At 40.0% G+C, this 21,156-nt stretch overlaps 1 protein-coding gene across 3 annotated transcripts in view; it reads right to left on the bottom strand.

Moving 5' to 3' along the window:
• plekhg5b (pleckstrin homology domain containing, family G (with RhoGef domain) member 5b) overlaps nucleotides 1-21,156 on the bottom strand; it is a 104,305-nt gene that overhangs the window by 40,149 nt on the left and 43,000 nt on the right. Inside the window, exon 1 of one of the 3 annotated variants that reach the window (XM_034696231.1) lies at nucleotides 9,291-9,590. The exons of the other annotated variants lie outside the window; for them this stretch is intronic. Within the exon in view, the coding sequence (XP_034552122.1) occupies nucleotides 9,291-9,338 (48 nt within the window). The 5' untranslated portion in view covers nucleotides 9,339-9,590. Of the gene's footprint in view, nucleotides 1-9,290; nucleotides 9,591-21,156 lie in introns of those variants that run through there. 3 annotated transcript variants of the gene reach the window in all.

Below are 21,156 nucleotides of genomic sequence, written 5' to 3'. Positions count from 1 at the left end.
TGTTAAAAACTGCAGTTCCCCGAGCGTCCACTTGAGGCTGGCTCCAGAAGTACTGGAAACCACATACACACCAATTCCAAAAACCTGATCTTTACAGCAGAAATAAACTTGTAAAGCCTGGTACAAAAAAACGAGTGTTGTCTGGATCGGCACACACTGTACGGGGGATGAATTTTTTCATAACACTCCCCTTTCAAAGATATTGAGATCACAAGTTTTCCATTACGAGAGGCACAGCTGACTAGACTGACAGGAGGGAACACTGTAGCTGTTGGCTAGGAGGCTCAAAGCCCACCTCTTTTAATCACAATTGCTCGACGGCAGTTACATTGAGTTTTTTCCAATATGGCTACCACCGATTATTGGCTTCAAAACAGCGCTTCAGAAACAGATGGGTGACGTCACTGATACTAAGTTATCTCCGGCCTCACATATAACTAAAGAGAAACATTAAATGTGCATGCTGGTGGTCTTGTTTGCTTTTGTAGATCATAAAGAAACATCAGTATTAATTTCAGTCTATTCTATCATGAACTGAAAAGTTCTCACAGGAGCTTTAAAGTAAGTTTCAGCTCAAAAGAAAAAGTCGGTCCACGCTAAAAGAGAGAATGTCTATATTTTTCACATCACTTATCAAATTAAAAATAGAGGAGGAGAGGTACACAGTTTGATATGTAACTTAATGAACCTCTTTACTGTCAGAGTTGTTGTTTTTAATGATGGAAAGCAGCCCTACAGGTGGATAAATTAATCTCATTATAAGACACCTGACTGCCTGACCTGATGTAGAGCTCATTTAAAGAGACAGGTGAGAATTAACAGGCCCAGGAGGGAGATGCGCTCCAGCTGCAGATCTAATAAAGCTTTCATTGTGTTGTGTTCAATGTTGAAATGTGTGTGTGTGTGTGTGCGTCAGAGTGAAAGCTCGAGTGTGTGGAGGTGTGACGCTGGGTTTGGGACCGCGGAAAAAAATAGAAACAATGTGAGAAAATAAAAAAAGTCTAATCTTTTATTGACATATTGTGAAAGTCGGAGTTCCCACACATGTGCTGCTCTAACACACACACACACACACAAACACACACACACACAGCTGTTTGCTAACATGGTGCCCACACCCATAGAGCAAACTCAACTCCCTGTCATTGTTCCGTGCGGCCATCATCACAAACACACAAACTATAGAAAACATGAATCAAAGCCAACCTGAATCAACACAAAGCACAACAGCTCAGCTAATGCTCCAACTGGAAACAATGGAGAATGCTGTTTGGTTACACGGGGCTCAAACCGTATTGTTCATGCCCGAGCTTTGTCTGCAAAGAAAGAGCGTATAGCACTTCAGTCTGTGTTGAGACTGCGGCTGACATCCAGCTTCACTGTGTTTCATTACACAGGCCTGTAAACTGTGACGCTAACCATCACTCCACTCCCACAGAAAAGGTCCTGTCTTGACATGAAAGTCATCATTTGGCAACAGTCTCCTCAGCACTAAGTTATGTTAGCGTTCTCACCGCTCCTCATCAGTCACCTGGAGCTGCAGGAGACGGATAACGGGAGCTTCAAACCTAAACGGACGTTCTGTTTGTTCAGTCAGGAGATATTTCAGGCTTTAAAATCCTGCAGAAAAAGGAGGAAAAAAAACCCCACAAGTGCATCCCAAAACACACACCTTCATGCTAATGATCAGTTAGCAGCAGACGGGGAGCAGAGTCATGCACGGTCTTGTTCAAATAGTCTGCTGTGAAGTCAGACAGACAGACTTTGGTCAGAGAAACTCATTCAGTCTGCAGCAAAAAAAACTCATTAAAGATTACTAAAAGTCAGACACCAGGACTCATCATCGCTGGTTCATAGTCTGAGACTCATAGACACACAACCTCAGTCTCATTTCCAGTCAAATACACTTGACCTTTGACCTGTGCATACATCAGTACAGGACAGTACAGGCTGCACAAACACAGGTGTTCCTTTCCATGTTTTATGCAAATACAGACGAATATTTCACAGACTGTTTTTCTGTTTTCATGACGAGGACTGTAACTGACCATTTTTTACAGTCAATGATCTGTGGGATATTTTCAGGACACATTGAAGTTAAAGGTCTGTAAAGGGTTGGACAATTATTGAAATTGAATTGATCAGTGATTCACAAAGTCAAGAATCTGAGTTTTCTGTCAAAGAGGAGAAAAGAAAACATCCACCATCCAAACTCAGGCACTAGAATCAGAATTACTGTCTTTTTCTTGGTTTACAGTTTTTAATAGATGGATGTTGGTTTATTAAATGCACTTACACAAACATGAAGAATTGGATTATTATTATTATTATGCTGTTCTTGTGCTTATAATATAATAGCACAGGACTATTGATTGAGTGCAACAATGTACATCACTTTTAGCACTAGAACATTAATCATTGAATGTATCTGATAACAGTATTAAACTTGAGTACTGCTGACAAAAAAATGCAAATTTTTGTCTTTTCTAGAGTTTAATATATTTAAGAGTAGTAACTTCTGGAGGATATTTACATGCAAGTCATTTTAAAGAAACTATCTTTACATAGGGCTTTAACAAAATGTTATATTCCTATGTTCTTGTATTATACATTATATTCAATGTCCTCCTATGTTTGTAAAAGCGTCCTGAGATAACGTTTGTTGTGATTTGGCGCTATACAAATAAAGATTGATTGACGATTGATTGATATATAAACTCTTATTAAATATCATACTTAAAGTAAAAAAGGAGAGGAAGACTGAACAAATTTTCCTGTAGAAATTATGAAATGCACTTGAAATTTACCGTGTTGTATCTTATCTGTGGTATCGTATCATATTGTTGTATCTGTCATGTCGTGTCGTGTAGTATCGTGTCATATGGTCTTGTGTCGTGTCATATTGTGTCATATATGTTGCATCATGTCGAGTTGTGTCATGTCTGTTGTGTCGTATCATATTATATTTTGTCATGTTGTGTTGTATTGTGTCATCATATGAAATTGTGTCATATCATGTCGTGTGGAATTGTGTCACATCTGTCGTGTCAAGTCGTATTGTGTTATATCTGTGGTGTCGTATCACATATTTTGTCGTGTCGTATTGTTTCATATCATATCCTGTCGTATTGTGTCATATCTGTTGTGTCGTGTCGTTTCGTATTGTGTCATATCATATCATATCATATCATATTTTGTTGTGTCGTACTGTGTGATATCATATCCTGTCGTATTGTGTCATATCTGTTGTATCTAGTCATACTTAATTGTATCCTATCGGTTTGTGTTGTTATTGAATCATACCAAGCTGTATTGTATTTTGTCATAACGCATTGTGTTGTCTCGTAATGTATGATGAGGAAATTACCAATACAAGTCTCTTAAAGCTGCTGTGAGGAACTTTTGTTTTGTATCGATTCTGGCACCCCCCTTGTGGACAAAGTGATGCCTCTTATCTCTTGTCCTATACATGCAAAAGTAGTGTTTTCAACAAAAACCTCATCCTGTTGTCTTTTAACAGTCAACTTTATCAGGCAATGTGATTATTCTCCATGAAAACAGTCAAATAAAGGCTGTTTCTGAAGCGAGATGTCCATCATCTGGTCTGAAACCTACCCCCTCAGGGCGGTTTCAGGCATCAAAAATGACAACAGAGAAGGTGTCAGTGTTGCTGCTGATGGTCTTGTTTGCTATTGAAGGTCATGAAGAGGCATCAGTATCATTTTCAGTCTGTTTCTCAGCCAGTTCAAAACTCCTCATAGGACCTTTAACAACCTTTCAATTAACAATTTTTTAGTACATTTTCAAATATCATCCTATTTAGTCCAGTTTATAGACATAATTGAACAGTGAAGTGTCAATCAATCAATCAATCAATCTTTATTTGTATAGCGCCAAATCACAACAAATGTTATGTCAAGATGCTTTTACAAACATAGGAGGTCTAGACCACTCTATGTCAAATTATGAACAGAGACCCAACTTCAAGACAGGGTAAGACTCAGTCTGACCCCACCTTAATCCACCATGAGCATTGCACATCGCAGTATTTAGCTAGTTACAGTGGCGAGGATAAACTTCCTTTTAACAGGCAGAAACCTCGAGCAGAACCAGACTCATGTTAGACAGCCATCATGCCTCGACCGAGTTGAGTCTGGAAAGACAGATAGAGGGGAGTAAGTAGCCTTTAAGATAAGGAAATAAGCTAGAGATTAATTGTAGTAAAATACTGCAATAGTCCAAACAGTGATGATTAAGATTTCTGCACATTTTCAGAACCAGCCTGTACGACTCCGACAGTAACTCAGCTTCTGTGCCTTTAACGACATCATTAAAACCCTGTTTAGGTCTAGACTGCCCTGCACTGTACAAACCAGTATCTGATACTGCATTAAGCATGATTGATCGTCAGAGACTAGCGTTGAAAGCCAGAGGAGCCGGCATGCTTTTCATCAAGCCGTGCTGACAGAGACTGAGGCAGGTCAAACTCTGCTACATGTGTTTGGCTTCTTGCTACCTTTTTCTTAAAGAGCCAAACTTTCATTGTCCTCGTGGGAGCGCAGCACACGACCTCATCGGGGCCTCCGCCGTGTACTCTGCACAGGGCCTGCTCTCCTAAACATTACACAGAGTGGCCATTAGCTGGGCCCCGGTAGGTGGGACTGAGAGCAACATGCATGGAGTCTGCAGGAGATCAAAGAGGAGAGCACGGGCAGGCCTCGTCTGAGTCTGATTTATTTTTCAATAAATACAACATGCATCTGTTGAGGAGTGGCACGGGAGAGGGCTGCTGCCGTTCACTCGCTCTTTTCTGCTGCCATCAGTCCTCTGGGAGGCGGAGGAAAGCCAGGTTTTGTTTTTTTATTGCAAACCTTATGCAACAAGACTGCCTGCCTGTTCCCCATTAACCGACTCTACTTCATTCTGGTTCAGACCTGAAGCTGAACACACATATGGAGTTACTCAAACAGAGGCACTTGTTGTGCTTCATCCTCCCGGGAGTGTGTGTGCATGTGTGCGCACACACATGTGAAGGTACGTTCACCAAAGGAGCCGCAGTGGTACAATTATTCACGAACAGATGAAAAGTAGGACAAAGAGGGGCGTTTAACAGGGGATGATGTCATTCAGAGACATTAAGTGCTGGTGGATATTAAAAAAATGACAGCAGGTGTACGTAATGATCTCCATGAGGGATACTTGACATTTAACCACATGTTACTTCAAAGGGTTATTCCTGCTCATTACAACTTCACTTACAACTCCAACTGCACCGACACACCGTGAACACAACATCTGGAGCAGCCTGTCAGTCAAAGAGATGACTGCTGCTGAAGCCCCGCCCCCTTTTAGTTTCTGAAGCTATGCATGTCAACTTCAGCAAATAATAATGAATAATAAGCAAACCTTTATGGACAATGTTGATGCTTCTTCTGTGATTTTTGACACCTGACATGATATCTACCAAGAGCTGGTTCGCTAGCTCCAAAAGCATAAAACTGTGAGTTAGCTCAATCCATTAGCCACTGTTTTAACGTTTCTTGCTGGATAAAAGTCCTACAAAACTGTCTGAATACATACTTGAAGGCCACACACAATCTATAGTGTCGTTTAACCTGGGTGAAACTCTTGACTCCACCCTCTCCTTCCGGTCACACATCAAATCGGTCACCAAGTCTTCACCCCCACTCTCATGCACCTCCACCGGCTCCCTGTTAGGTACCATATCTCTTATAAACTCCTCCTCCTCACCTACAAATCCCTGCATGCCCTTGCCCGCCATATACCTTGCTGACTTCCTCTACCAACACACTCCATTTCGGAACCTACGGTCTTCTGGCCTGGGTCTCCTCTCCATCCCCTGGACTAAGCTGCAGACTTTTGGAGTCAGAGCCTTCAGTGTGGCAGCCCCTACTCTGTGGAACACCCCAACCCTGGACTGTTTTAAAAAAGCAGTCAAAACGCACCTTTTCCTCAAGGCCTTTCCCCATTAGATAGTGTTGCCTTTACCACTTGATTTGGAGATAACACTTAAATAAAGGGAAACAGTGATGATGGGGGAATGTCTCAGACGAAGAAGAGCAGAATGGAATCACTAACTTTCACATGTTTTCAGTGATCAGTTAAAGCTACTGTGAGGGATTTTCCACTGGTTATGAAACAGGCTGAAATTTATAATGATGCCTCTTCATGACCTACAAAAGTAAACTAGACCATCAGCAACAAGCTCGACAATTTCTATATTGTAATTTTTAACGCAGGTGACCACTGCTAGGGGGTAGGTGTCACACCAGGTGATTGACAGCATGTTTAAAAAAGGACTTTTTTGTACTTTGTTCATACATCCGGCTGTTAAAAGAATGCAGGAATGAGAGTTGTTGCCAGAAAATGTTATTTAAACATGTACACAACAAACTCAACATAGAGATAAGAGGTATCACTTTCTCCACAGGGGGCGCCAAAATCAACACAAACCAAAAGTTCCTCATAGGAGCTTTAAAGTAATTATTTTACTTTCTCCCTGTGTATCTCCAAAGAAGTCCACATGATCATTTGACCCCTCAGCTTTCCAGCCTTGACTTCTTATCATGTCCCAGTTTGTCCCAGGTCTCTATATACCTTCTGAAAATGAAATCCAAATCTTGATAAACTCAAATTGTGATGCTAAATTAAGATCAAGGTAATCCGACTGCATATCCGTTTGTGGTGTAACTGGAAGCAGGATTTCAACATGTCGTCCTCCTCTGTGTGGTGACACATGAAGGCGGAGGTGAGGTTTTTCCAAGATTACACATGTTAAGCATTTAAAAGAACTGAGACCTTTACATGACATCACTTTCATATCTATAGAGTTGAAGTTTCTCACCACATTTAAAAATAACACGTCTCAGATGAATATCTATCCTGATGCGCTTCAGCACCATTTACAACATTTGTTAAGAGCTCCTGTTATCTCTGTTTCCCCTGCAAGACTATCTGATACAACACGGTGCTTTGCAAATAATCAAAAGGTGAAATCAGATTCTGTCCAAAGGTCCATCCGACGCTCCAGGTTTGAGCTCCAGAAAAATAACAAACTCAGGAACAAACAAGCTCACAGGAAATACTGTAGCTCATTTAAGAGAGGTAAACTCTGCATTCCAGTCAAAGGTATGTTTCAACATGCAGCAAAGGTTTGCCCCAGAAAACTTTTACCTCCTCATCCTCAAGATTTCAGACAAAAGTACAGAGCCACTTTCCTTCACTGGATCCAAGCAACAACTCACCAGCAATAACAGATTCTTTCTGTATTCTTCCTAGACGGTCTATGGAGGAATTTTCCAGCAAAACAGAACAGATCTCAGTTTTCATTGTTTGTTTTTGGAGAAACTTTAGTCAAACTGATCCCAGCCCCTGCAGCACTAATGTTTACATGACACCCGAATGACACATGCCACTGTCACAGTGTTGTCACTGCATAAAAACAACCCACTCAAGCAGCCTCTTAAGGACAGAAACGCCACTAAATCCTCTTAGAACTAAACACAGCCCGACTCGACACCATGGAGCTCAAGATGATCAATACCGGCACATAAAAAAAAGACAGCACTCACCAGCAGCTGGGGGCTCTCTGAGCTAACAAAGTCAAGTGTACTGACTGCTGTCTCAGGCAATGTTGGCTGGACTGTGACGCAACCAGCCTCTCTATCCATAGCTCCAGGGCAGGAGAAGAGAGAGAGAGATAGACAGGAGGGCGGTGAACACAAGACCAAAAAAGGAGGAAGTGAGAGGGAAAAAAAAAAAAAGAGAGGAGCTGGGTATTCCAAGTTAAATTGGAACTGAACGCTCTGAATACGACATGGAAGTTGATTATTTGGAAACCACTTCTAATTACTAAAGAATATGGAAAGGAGAGAGCGCTGCCGGGTGCCAGAGGGTACACCGGTCAGATGATATAAGAAGCAGATGTGAAATATGCAGACATACAAGGAAAAATAGACTGAATGTGCTGCTCTAGTCTGCACAGATGTGAAAGAGAGCTGCCTCAACAGCCTCGCACTGACGGAGTCAAAGACAGGTATCCAGGGTAAAATATTCAAGAGAAATGTACAAAAAAAATTTAAATATAGAATTAGAACAACTCATAAAATCAAGTCATGCATTGTTTTGTCATCATGTAGCTGATCCTCATGTAGGGGAATTCAAAATTGCCATAACAAACAAGACTTGTGAGTCCATTTCTGTAGGATTCAGACTATGCAAAAGAGCGTTTCATGACACCATGGGGAAGCATTTTTTTTACTGTTTTCCAATGTTTTCTAGTCCTACTTTTGAAATAATAACATATCTTATATTATTATATTATTTTAGGATATATTCAATTAATATCTGCTCTAGAAACAAAGTGTTTGTAATCCAACACAGCCTATAGAGCTGCAAGTAGAGCCTGACTGATGTATCACTTCATATGAGCCTATTCAAGATACAGTATATCACTATAAATGAAGCAGTTTAAATGCCTTTATAAACACTTATCCTTACACAGGAGTTGGTTTAAATTGACTTATTATGGAATATACATTCACATATTAAGGAATGTATAATTAAGGTATATATATAGATATATCAAGATTGAAAAAACAGCCCTCTGAAGATATTTTCACAATCAAATCAACGTGGCTAGAATATTGGCGGACGTATCGTTCAAAATTATTATTTTTATTTATCTATTTATTTATTTCATTTATTTTTCAAATTGTAAAAATATATATACATTTTTTAATACATAAATTGTCATTATTTGTGTGTATTTACTTGAATATTTGTAAAAGACGTATATATTTCGAATCATAAAAAAATAAAAATATCTATAAAATAAAAATCCCCTTTTCAAAATTATTATTAAACCCCTAAAAATGCTATTTTTGTCAGACTCCAGCTGCATTTTACATTTATTTCCCTTATTAACACAAATTATTATTGTTATATATTTTTTTCAGATAAAAGACATCACAATTGAGCACAAAAGTGAGGTCTTTAAATGTCTTATTTTGTCTGAAACCACAGTCAAAACTCCACATTTACTCATATGAATTGGAAAGGATGGTAAAGTTATGTTTATATCTAATGAAGCAGGAACCAGGAACTGTTTGACAGTTTAGCTCCAAATATGACCAAAAGACTGATCCATGATTAAAGTGGTCAACTGTAATCTCTTAATCAAGTGAGAGACTAATTACAGCAGCTCAAACGGCACAGGGTCGATTCCTAATAAAGCAAAGAACAACAAGCTGTGTTTTCATGATATTTACCATAGAAGAAGAACTCCTCTCCCCCGTTAAAGCAGCCTCTTTGAGCATCAGTGGAAGACCCAATCAATATCTCCAAGATCCAATATACAGCAGGTGGTGAAAGTTAAAGTCCCGACTTGAATGAACTTGCTCTGTCGTTCCTCCGTTGTGTTTCTGTGTGTCTGTCTGCTTCAAGTTCCTATAAATAATCTGAATCCTCTGGTTTGAAAAACAGCGGACGGAGTTAATCTGACAGACGGTGAGGGTCGATGGAACGAAACAGAGCTGAGCGTCTCACTCTGTTTACTACAGCAGTCTACTGGGAGCACACAGACCCATACAAACATACACACACAGACACACATCATCGACCCCGCCCATTCTCTCAATCACACCCCGCATGCTCGCACACATCCCGGCTGACTCATGTGAACTCCCACTGAAACTGAGCCCTGCTCTCCTGAGAAGTGAAGCTCTCTCTCTCTGTGACGAACATTTCTGTGGTGTTTCAGCTGATCCTGATTTACAACGAACCTCACTTTTTTTTTTCTTCCTCTTTTTGTGTCTGTGCTGAACTTTCAGGGCTGGATTTAGAGCTTCATTTGAACTCTGACCCTGAGGTGAACAAGGGTTAAATAAGGGGGGGTTAAATGGGTTCCTTCAAAAGCGCTGACCAGGAGGGGGGTCGAGAGGAAGACAGATCTGTTTACGACACACCAACATCACCTCATACACATAAATAACTCCATCTTCAGTGTTTCTTCAGTACAGTCTGCTTTAGCTTTAAATCATGTTCACTGATCAATGAATCCACTTCTACACGATCTGTTTGAATCACGCTATGAGGGGGGGAATTCACAGATTCATACGTCAGCACACAATCAGGTGTAATGTCTTCTTTGGCTCACTGAATATACCTGGTGATGTCATTTTGGCATCATCAGGTTTATCTCCATTTGAGATAACCCTTTGTTCTTGTACTTTCCCGGTTTTAACACAAAGTCTGAGGTAAGAGTTGTATTTATTAGAAGGACTTATCAACACAGGTTAACTTTAAGGACATGAAGTTATTCGTGTTGGTTGTTTTTCAAGCAGAAAGCAACATTTTGCTCTCCATACTCCCTTTAATAAGAGGCCTTGTGCTTGGTTTAGATCATAAATGGGAGTCAATTGAGTGTTTTTTGTTCCCAACTGTCTTTTGGAGAAGAAAAACAACAACAGATGAACAGCTGTTGTTCTATCTGAGGAGATTTGCAGACATTTTTTGCTAGTTTTTGATGCTTAATTGAAACATACATGAATTGTTATATAAGATTAATTATTCAAAAATGAAAATACTTGATGGTTGCAGGCCTTACTGTACCACAAATTAGCCTTGTACACATTGCAGTTCCACATAACGACGTTCCACCATCACTACGCCTTTGTACTGAACCCTGCAACAGCTTAACATTAGTGTTGTGGTGGGTGATTTTACCCTGCATTACCGTGTTGTGAGAGTAAGGGAGGCATGTCTTCCCCTGTCACACCCTTGTTATACCTATAACAATGGATCTGAGGCAGGACAACTTCGCTGCACTCTAACGGGGTGTTCACACCAAACTCAATGAAAATCACTCGCGCAAATGAATTACATGTAAAATTAATGTAAAGACGCGAATAGACGCGAGTAGTGGTCTGGCGGCGCTAATCAGAATCAGAATCAGAATCAGCTTTATTAGCCAAGCATGCCTGAACACACAAGGAATTTGACTTTAGTAAACTGTGCTCTCTTTGTACAAGGCAAAAGAATAAAAATAAGACCTACAAACAAAAATAAAAAATAAAATAAAAATATAATAACAATAACATCAGCTATAAATACAAAAGAACAACAAATAGGCTTGACTAATATGTACAGGCTAAAATAATATGATAAAGTGCAGTGGTGAGTTGCAGAGGTAGTTTTTACATTAAAAAAATAGTAGTTAAATAATACAAAAATAGAAATATGGAATTCTGCTAGTAGAATTGTTGCATTGTATATTTACAGAGAGTATATATACATGTAAATATACAATGCAACAATGAATCGCATGAATTGGGCGACATGAATGCCCGATACATGTATTTGACGCCAATTGTTTGCGGGAATGAATTTGCGTCATGCATCACTCCAATTATTTGCAAGAGTTGAAATATCTGAACTCCAGCGAATCTAGTGCGCCGCAATAGCCAATCAGCTTGCAGATCACCCGGTGACGTGAGGTGTGACGTATGGACCGGCGGAGATTCACTCATTTGGAATATATTGGACACACTTATTATATCTCTCCTCAAACTCTGTGACTCTACCTCCTTTTTATGGGATCAGGAATAAACAGGAGCTCACTGTGAGGACAGAGAGTGGGGAGGATTAGCTGGTGAGTTGTGAAAAACTTTGTCTGTCACTTGAATCCAGCTTTGGGTTGTAGTAAGGAGTTAGCTCTGCCCCTTTTAGCATAACCGGCTCCCCCATTCAATGTCAGCGAGCTCAACCTTGTTTGATGACAACAGGCTGGGGTGGCGTGGGAACCCCCCCCTCCCTCTCGTGAAAATTTGCGTCTTAGGCACTCATGTATACGTGATTTTTGACGTGCAAATTGAGCGAATCATTTGCACGAACAGATGGACTAAACACTATTCGCGCGAATAGTGCGATCCTTGGCGTCTCATGTGAGTGCGACATAAGTTGAAAACAGTTCAACTTTCGGAGCACCACCGGACTCATTAATGACACTTGTTGAGCACCAACCAATCAGAATGAAGAAGGGGCGGGGCTTCTGATATCCACTTTGTCAACAACAAAGAAAGAGGTCAATATGGAGTAGAAACTAACCACACTGGACTTTTCGGAGGTTCAGTTTTCAGGTTTAGAGCTTCTGCTTATGTTACAACATGTTTTCTATTATTTGTTTTTAAGACAAGATAAGATACTCCTTTGGTCATCCCACAACGGGGAAATTCACAGAGTTACAGCAGCAAACAAAAAGGTCTACAGTACAAGAATATATATAGAATTGTTTTGTTTTTTTACATTGTTTCTGTAAAATTATACTAAAAACTAGTAAATAGGAAATATACAGATCATTTGAAACAGACTTCACTGTCACTCTTAAGGGAATTGAAGTGCCCTGAGACACTTTTGTAACCTAGCATGCTCCTGTGAGAATCACCCTGTGACTGAGGTTGCAAAAATTTTGCATTAGTGGACACAGGCCCTTAACTTTCTCATACGCACCTGTCTTGTGAAATACACATGTGGACTCTTGTTCTACTTGTGGCCAAGGATGTTTTACTCAACATATCTTGGCTTGTAATAACAACATATTGAACCTGTCTCTCCTGAATCCATGAACTGAAGGAGAAACCATCACCTGGTGCTGGATTCTGTAGTTTTCTCTTACTCATACGAGCTGAATACTTGCCGGTCTTGGAATTCTGGTCGGACCAAAAATAGACGTCTGACGATGATACGACCTCAAAACATTAATCAAGATTAATCCAAGAAATATCTGACTCATAATGGATACTGAAAATCATGTTAAGCTGCACTCACAGTTTAGTGTGGATTGTGTGTGTGTGTGTGTGGGAGGATGCAGCCAAGTGTGTGTGTGTGCGTGTGTGTGTGTGTGTGGTGTAAGAGCTAAGTATGACTTATAATGTAATGTCCTGTTACAGTCTGTTTCTCTGACCACAAACACTCAGCCCACTCCTCTCTGTTCTTTTGTCATTCGGGTTAATCCAAGATGAACCGTGTTTAAACCCCCCACAATTAGCTAGCTTGCAAAAACAATTCAAACCCCCCAGGCTGCGTGAGGAGGAGGAGGAGGGCGGGGGTACATGCTTGGAGTAAGAGAAGGGGGGATGAAGAAGGAGGAGAGATTTTAATGTCAAAAAACTCCACCTCTTCTTGTCCCGTCTTCAAAACAAGGCGACCTGTTGAATCCATGTCTGCCCCGCCGCCCCCCGCTGTCGGCCTTAATCAGGGGGGGGGTTTATTTAAAAGAGTGGACAGCAGCAATGCAATTACCCTGAAGGATTAGACTCTATTGGCACTGCCATTGTTGGAGCAGAGATGGGGGGGGGGGGCGAACATACATGAGTGACCCTCCCTTGATGCCTGACCTTGGCATTAACCCCACACTACCTTTAAGCTCCGGATTCTTTCAAGTTTTCAGAAGGGGGGGCGGGGTTTAAAAACGTGTGATATGAGCCTGGATGACAAGGATGAGCAAGCTGGTGTGGGAACAAAAAAACAGATTAACGATGAGTTTTTTCACCCGTGACGGTGCAGCTGGAAGTTCCTGGGTTTGGTGTCTGGCTTCAGTTCGGAGCGATTTAGAGACCAAGTGCCGTAATAACAGGTTCTGCATCGGAGATTTCTCAAACCTTATTATCGCCTCTCTAACTAAGCTGTGCTATTCTCACAGTGTTTCATTAAGCAGCGGTTGTTTATGTTCTCCAAACACTCAAACCATCAATTAGAGGGGCTTGCCATGAGAGGCGTCTTCGCATGCGAGGGATTTGGATGGTGCTGCCGGTGGGGGGTTGTTTTCTCAATCCGTCTCCTCGCTGGGGGCCTTCTATAAGTCTTTGAACCCCGGCTATATTGGTCGGCCAATACAAGGCCGTTTCCATAGGAGCGTCGGTCAGGTACCCTCTTCCTGTTATTCCCGTGTCTGCCGCGATGCTGCTTCCTGACTGGGGATGCTCCTGGGGGGTTGGAACTGGCGTCATTAGCGCACCCCCCTTTCCAAGTGCTGCTACCTCCCTGACAGGACATTGTATAGATGTATAGATGGACGTGCATAAGTCAGTGTCCAGTTTGTTTATTATGGCTGAGTGCCTTTGTTATGGTATGGTAGATTTTCTTTCCACTACCCCTCAGGAGCGGACATCCTCTTTTCCACGTTTCAGCAGCGTTACATCATTATTTGGGGTCAGTATTTGATCTGTACTCAGCGGGGACTCTTAACAAAGTAAGTTGCAGTTCTACATTCAGAAATGATGAAGACACTTCAAAGACTGGTTATGTAACACTTGTTGAAGAGCAGCCACTGTGACCACAAGTTGAAATTACAGGATGATGGCACGCTGAAATTCTCTTCATCCTTTCTTTAAATCTGCTATTCCCATTATTTCAACAACAAATTAAATCACAAGTACCACAAGGATCACTTAAAAAGTCCCCAAAATCAACACACTATCCTCCACATGTCCTTCAGCACTTAGGCATTCTTGGACCAGTCCTTTACAGCCTAAAACAAAACTTCTTTTCGGTTCCCAGTTGCTCAGTACTTTCAGGTTTTGGCAAAAGCCCTGATAAACCTTCAGTACACTACCTGTCCAAAGCCAAACGGTGAACAGACAAAGTTAGAAGGGGTGTATTATAATATAATTATTTCATCTTACTTTATTGATTTATTATTTAGTAATTTAAGTATAAACCTTCCTATTTGAAATTATTACAGACACATATATAATTTGTCAAGTTCATTGATAATTTGAATGGATTTTTTAAAATCAATTTATTGTGGATTATTTCATTATTTATTTAGTTATTAATTCTATTTTATCTTGTGATTTTTAAAGTTTACCTCTCGACATTATAATATTTTATTCTGTTTTATTTTTCTGTATTTACTTTTAGTGTAGCATCTTAGTTTATTTTACTGGTTTAATCTTTTAGCATTTTATTGTATTATTCATGTATTTTATTTTGGTGTGTTTCATTTCCTGTGTTGAGTTTTAACATCTTATTTTTCCTCTAGTGTTTCCTCATTAAGATATGATGAAAACGTTTCCTCGGTTCCATCAGGAACTTATTGTTTATTGTTCATTTATGTATTTATTTTATTATTATTATATTGCATATACAGTATCAGGTTCTTAACCTTAAATATGGATTGTGGGGTAGGGTCGGGGCTGGGGTTGGGATTGAGTTTGTGGGATGGGGGTGTTCTTATTTTTATTTATTTATTATATTTTTTAAATATATTCTATTCTTATTATTTTATGTACAGCACTTTGTCTTACAATATCATTGTATGAAAAGTGCTTTACAAATCAAGTCTGACCGATTGATTGATTGATTGATTGATTGATTGATTGATTGATTGATTGATTGATTGATTGATTGATTGATTGGTTGATATTATTAGTCTTCCTCACTATAGTATTATTATACTATAGTGAGTATATTAGTCTCACCATTATCTAATGGTTTCCAACTCATTTCCTAATGCTGATGCAAAATATAGGCTACACAATATGCACTTTTCAAGTTAGCCGGTCCTCAATTAGTTTTCCTTTTCCAGAGGGCTCTAGCAATTTCCACATGTGGAAGGTGGAAGTGTTTCTTTTGGTGGTTGAACAGACTTATAACCAATCAGAGCAAATGCTATAAGAGCAGTTGTTAGTTGAAAATACATCATCCAGTTTGTTTTAATGGCTGCAACAGCGGATTTAACAGACTTCCCTGTGGCTGAAGCTGCCATCTTGGTGGTTTACGAGAATGCTGTGGCATAATCTTATAGAACACGCCTCCTTTCTAAATAAAGGACTGTGAGAGAAATCATTCAGAATGACGGGGGTCCCCAACTACCAGCAAAAAATGTCTAATAAAAATAGTCTAAAAATAGCTCGATCCTTTTGCCAGATGACTCCTAAGTTTAGGGTTAGTGAACAGTTAATTATCAAAAGCATCAGTAGCAGCAGGTTAATTCATGACGGCACAGTAAACACAGACACATCCTCATATAGGTAGGGTGATTTTCTGAAGACCAGCTAAATTAAGCCACATTAAATCACTTTGAGGGACAGTGGGGGTCGTGAGTCTTTGGCACCAATATTTTGGGGGCTGCAGGCTGAAAAGTTTGGGAACCCCTGCTCTAGAGGATAAAACAGAAAGCCTCTTCTTAGGTGATGGCCCATAGAGGGATGCAGACATAAAACATAATGCTAGATTGGGGTTACTTTTAGAATAAGCCTAAGATAGTGAACAACAATACATGGATGAGATTCACCAGGGTGGGAGTAAAGCCTGGGGTCCAGCTCATAATGTGTAAACAACCATTGGAACCACACATGATGTTCAAAGTGGATCTTATACTGTATGTGAGACATTTCCCTCAGAGGATGGTGGACACTCAAAACAAAGCTACGTCACAGAGCTCTGAGGAATATCTTAATTAAATCCCATTCATCATCATCACGTGCGGCTGAAATGACAGAAAAAGTGACCGAACCTGATTTCCAAATAAGTAATCAAACTCCTTACTCTACATGTGTTTTGTATATTCATAAAGTCAGCTTTCCAGAGTGTCTGCGCCGCTGTGACGTACGATGAGTCACTGTCTCAGATTCATCAGCTACTCTTACTGGATGATCGCGTCCCACAGGGCTGGAAAAGTACAGCTTGATCAAACACACTCCTCTGGGATTGGCTCAGAGAGTATGATGATGATGATGTGTGTGTTTGTGTGTGTATGTGTGTGTTTGTACAAGAAGGAGCTGCCAGCCTGTTCCAGCCTGTTTATGCGGCTGGGATGGTAACAGTCTTATTTCAGTGAATTGAAAGCTCCTCTGAACATCATGTATTAGCAATTACTGATCACATGACAGAGGTTTCTGTAATTTACAGGAAGCGCAGATTCTATTGTGTTACTTTAATTATAAAAGCTTCAGTCAATTAGGGGAGCTGTGAAGTGACAACGCCTGCTGAATCACAACAAACAAACAAATGATTCACCTGGAGTGAGACTGATGATCAATCCAGTCTTTCTCATGAAGATGTTTAGTTCAGAGATCTGTCAGAAATGGACACCTGCTGTAATCACATATAAGAACATAAACACACACACCTGTCTAAATGAACATAGATGGTTCATGCAGACGGGTGTGAATCAAATGATCAAATTAAGCCACTGAAAGGACAAACTGTGGAAAAAGTTTTGGACGCATGATGTGGGCAAAGTAATATGCCAATGATATACAGTTGAAACCAGAAGTTTACATACACTGTATAAAAAGTAGGGGTGACCCCAAATAGTTGAATATTGGATGATTCGTTCTAACGAGCCTTAGTCGACTGCCAATCTCATAGTCGAATATTTGCATATGAAACGTGGATCATTCCATTCAAACCATGGGGGTGCTCAATGTCTAATTTTACATTATTTTCCTGTTTCCCGTAAAAATAGTGTCTCATTTAGCCTATTTTGATATAAATATAGACTTATTTAATGTAATTCTGAGAACAGCTCTTGAAGTGTTAAATCTCCTTAAAGTGGTAATTAAATCTCCCCTGATAATTAAAGGTGGACTCTCCCATTTAGCAGGACCTGTGGAGCAGACATACCTCACCTGGCCTTTAAATCTTTCTACGTTCATGGCAGCTCAAAATGTCAGGAAATAAAACTTCAGATGATCCTAAAAAATAGTAATGAAGATGAGGAGCAGCTTCATGAAGGGGGCTGTGAGATCAAGGATTACCGGACCACACAAAAACTGTACGGGGCCAAAAGAACGAGGAGGGATACCCAAAGCTGTCCGAAGCTTCAAAAACAATCCACAGCATCCCATCCACCTCCACACCATCAGAGAGGATATTCTCAAAGACAGGATTTACAATCAACAAAGCAAGGAGTGCACTTCTGCCTGTACACACGATGGTTTTCCTCGCGTACAATTTGAAAAGACTCAAGTGGACAAAGACGTGATGAAAGACTGTTTTAAAAGGTACTGCTAAGAGATTTAAAAACCCTTTAGCTGGTTCAGGTTTGATTTTGAACATTATAAACATGTTTAGTCTTAAGTTGGACAAACTACCCTCCACAGTGCTGCTCTCCTCTGTGTGAACACTGTTTAAATATCTCCTGATTCCTTATTCTATAGTGGAGCGTTGTTCCATGTTTAATGGATGGCGGCCTTATTTGAGTTTTCTCTCCTTCATCACCTCGTTGTTTTTGCAATATAGATTTAAAACATCTAAGTTTTATACTTATAATATTCTGTTGTCCCTTTTACTTTAAGCTACGAGTCTCTTAATTCTAAAGGGTTATGCGTAATATTGTAATGCGGTCACCATCATGCAGACTTTGGGTCAATAAGGAAAAACAACAAACATTCCACTATTCGTCGACTATGGGCAAAATCTGATTAAATCAGATTCGACTAATCAAATCCTTAGTCGGGCTCACCCCTAACAAAAAGACTCTCTGTCTGACATTAAATTAGACTAAACTGTTCTTGTTTCAAGTCAGTTATGATTACCAAAATTATTTCTATTTGCTAAATGTCAGAATAATGAGAGAAATAATTTATTAGAAATTTTAGTATTACTTTCTTCAAAGTCAAAAGTTTACGTAAACTAAGATTACTATGCCTTTAAGATGTATTAATGATGATAATGATGTCATGGCTTTGGAAGCTTTTGATAGGTTCATTGACTACAATTGAGTTAATTGGAGGCACACCTGTGGATGTATTTTAAAAGACACAACTCAAACACACTGCTTCCATGTGAGACATCATGGGGAAATCAAAAGAAACCAGCCAAGATATCAGGAAGCGAATTTTCGACAACTCTGGTTCATCCTTGGGTACGATTTCCAGATGCCTGAAGGTGCCACGTTCATCTCTGCAAACAATTATACGCAAGTATAAACACCATGGGAATGTCCATGTATTATAACTCATCATACTACATGCTACTATGGTGGAAATTTTAATTTACACACCTGACTGCGGTCACCTGATGCTTGGTTTTCTGCAGAATTATGATCAAAGCTCCTCTCAGGAATTCCCGCCATTTCCTTATACTGTTCGGAGCAGCGGAAGTATCATATTTTAGAGATAAAAACCAAATATATTACACTTTTTGGCTCCAGTAGATGTGTTCCAGTGTAAGAGAGAGACAGTAAGTCCTATTCAGAGCGCACTGCTTCAAGTAACCACCTCTACTGGGTGCATCACAGGGAGGTTAAAGCTGCTGTAAGGAACTTTTGATTTATATCAACTTTGGCACCCCTTTTAGGACAAAGTGATACCTCTTATCTCTTCTTCTGTACATGCAAAAGTAATGTTTTCAACAAAAAAAATGCACCCTGCTGTCTTTCAACAGCCAGATGTATCACTCAATGTGATTATTTGCCATGAAAACAGCCGAAAAAGGATGTTTCTAAAGCCAAATGTCAATCATGTTGTCCGACACCTACCCCCACTGAGTGGTTTAAGGCATTAAAAATGACAACAGAGAAGGTATCAGTGTTGTTGTTTATGGTTTTGTTTGCTTTTGAAGGTCCTAAAGAGGCATCAGTGTTGGTTTCAGTCTGTTTCTCAGCTGGTGAAAAACTCCTCATAGTGCCTTTAAGGTCATGTATGGTCTAGGTATGGACTGAAAAAAATGGGATAACTGGATGAATGAAGTAGTCTGAATCTGAATCAGACAGTTACAGTTCTAATAATTAAAGCTTGGTGCTTTGTATGGTCCCTAAACCCACTGGGTCTCACTATACTGGTATGTCTATATCTATAATATTGGTTAAGACAATATACAATCCTTATTAGCTGCCATGGACTGACAGCATTGGTGAGTCAGCTGACATTTGACAACTGTGACTTATGGTTAAGAGTCTCAACAGCTCTACTGAATGGATGGAATTTTCCTTGACAGGTCCCCATTACGCCCTCAGGATAAAATGTAATGACTTTGTTGTTTGACTTCTCATTTTGCATCATCACAACAAAACTTTCCAAAACTCTGGTACTAAGATGGTAAATATAGTAAGTGGTTAAACAGCAATATGTTAGCATAGCCACATAACTATTTAGCTTTAAGTTCAGCTGTGTCTAAAAAAAAAAAGCTATCAGGTAATCACTGTAAATAACGCTAAATGCTTTTTGATGCTGTCACTAACCTTGTTACATAATCACGCCCTGTTTGACTTTAGAATTACGGTAATTAAGACTCATGCTAACTAGGTGTGTTTCACTTCTTCAGCAGCTTTGTTCAAATGGAACGATGCATTTAGATGTTAAGAACAGTATTAACTCATTAATTGGAACAATTTAAGTATCCTCAGTAAAAAGCCTAACCCTTGATTTACACTGACATGCGCTATAAACAGTCTAACTATAATCACAAACAGGAGAAGTCAGGAATAGCGTTCACAGTCTGATCAGCACTGAGTGTTCTGTCTGGCACTGCAACCTCAGAATTAAAGCTCCTGTGAGGAGTTTTTATCGGGTTATGAAACAGACTGAAGTTCATGTTGACGCCTCCGTGTGAGCTTTAAGAGCAAGTGTGGCAAGACATGACTGTCTCTATATGATCATTTGTTATGCTTATAACTACTGCCACCTAGTAGGTCCAAGAGGAAGTAAGCTTTAGCATACCTTTGCTTACACTTCCTTATTTTTATTTTCATTTCTTATTTATTTATTTCTTTTTCTTATATATTTTTTGGTCTTTTTGCCTTTATTTTATAGGACAGCTGAAGAGAGACAGGAAATGTGGGGAGTAGAGAGTGGGAGAAGACATGCAGGAAATGGTCGACCGGGCAGGAATCGAACCGGCGACCCCTGCGACGAGGACTGTAGCCTCTGTATGTGGGGCGCTTAGACCACTAGGCCACCAACGCCCCTTTGTTTGCAATTTCAACAGCAAACATGTACAGTGAGTGACACGCATAAAGAGCAGGATGAGATTTGTCATTTGAAAACACGAGTTGCACATATGCAGGAAGATAAATATGATGCACAAGGGGCGCCAAAATCAGCACAAACTGAACGTTCATTACAGCTGGGGTTCCCAAAGTGTGGGTCGGGACCCCCTGGGGGTCTCGAGACACAAATTGGGGGTCAT

The sequence above is a fragment of the Notolabrus celidotus genome, chromosome 11 (genome assembly GCF_009762535.1).
Source record: "Notolabrus celidotus isolate fNotCel1 chromosome 11, fNotCel1.pri, whole genome shotgun sequence".
In the NCBI taxonomy this organism is placed as follows: domain Eukaryota; kingdom Metazoa; phylum Chordata; class Actinopteri; order Labriformes; family Labridae; genus Notolabrus; species Notolabrus celidotus.
Note: the sequence above shows the minus strand (reverse complement) of the source record. Positions and strands in the feature narration are given on the sequence as shown.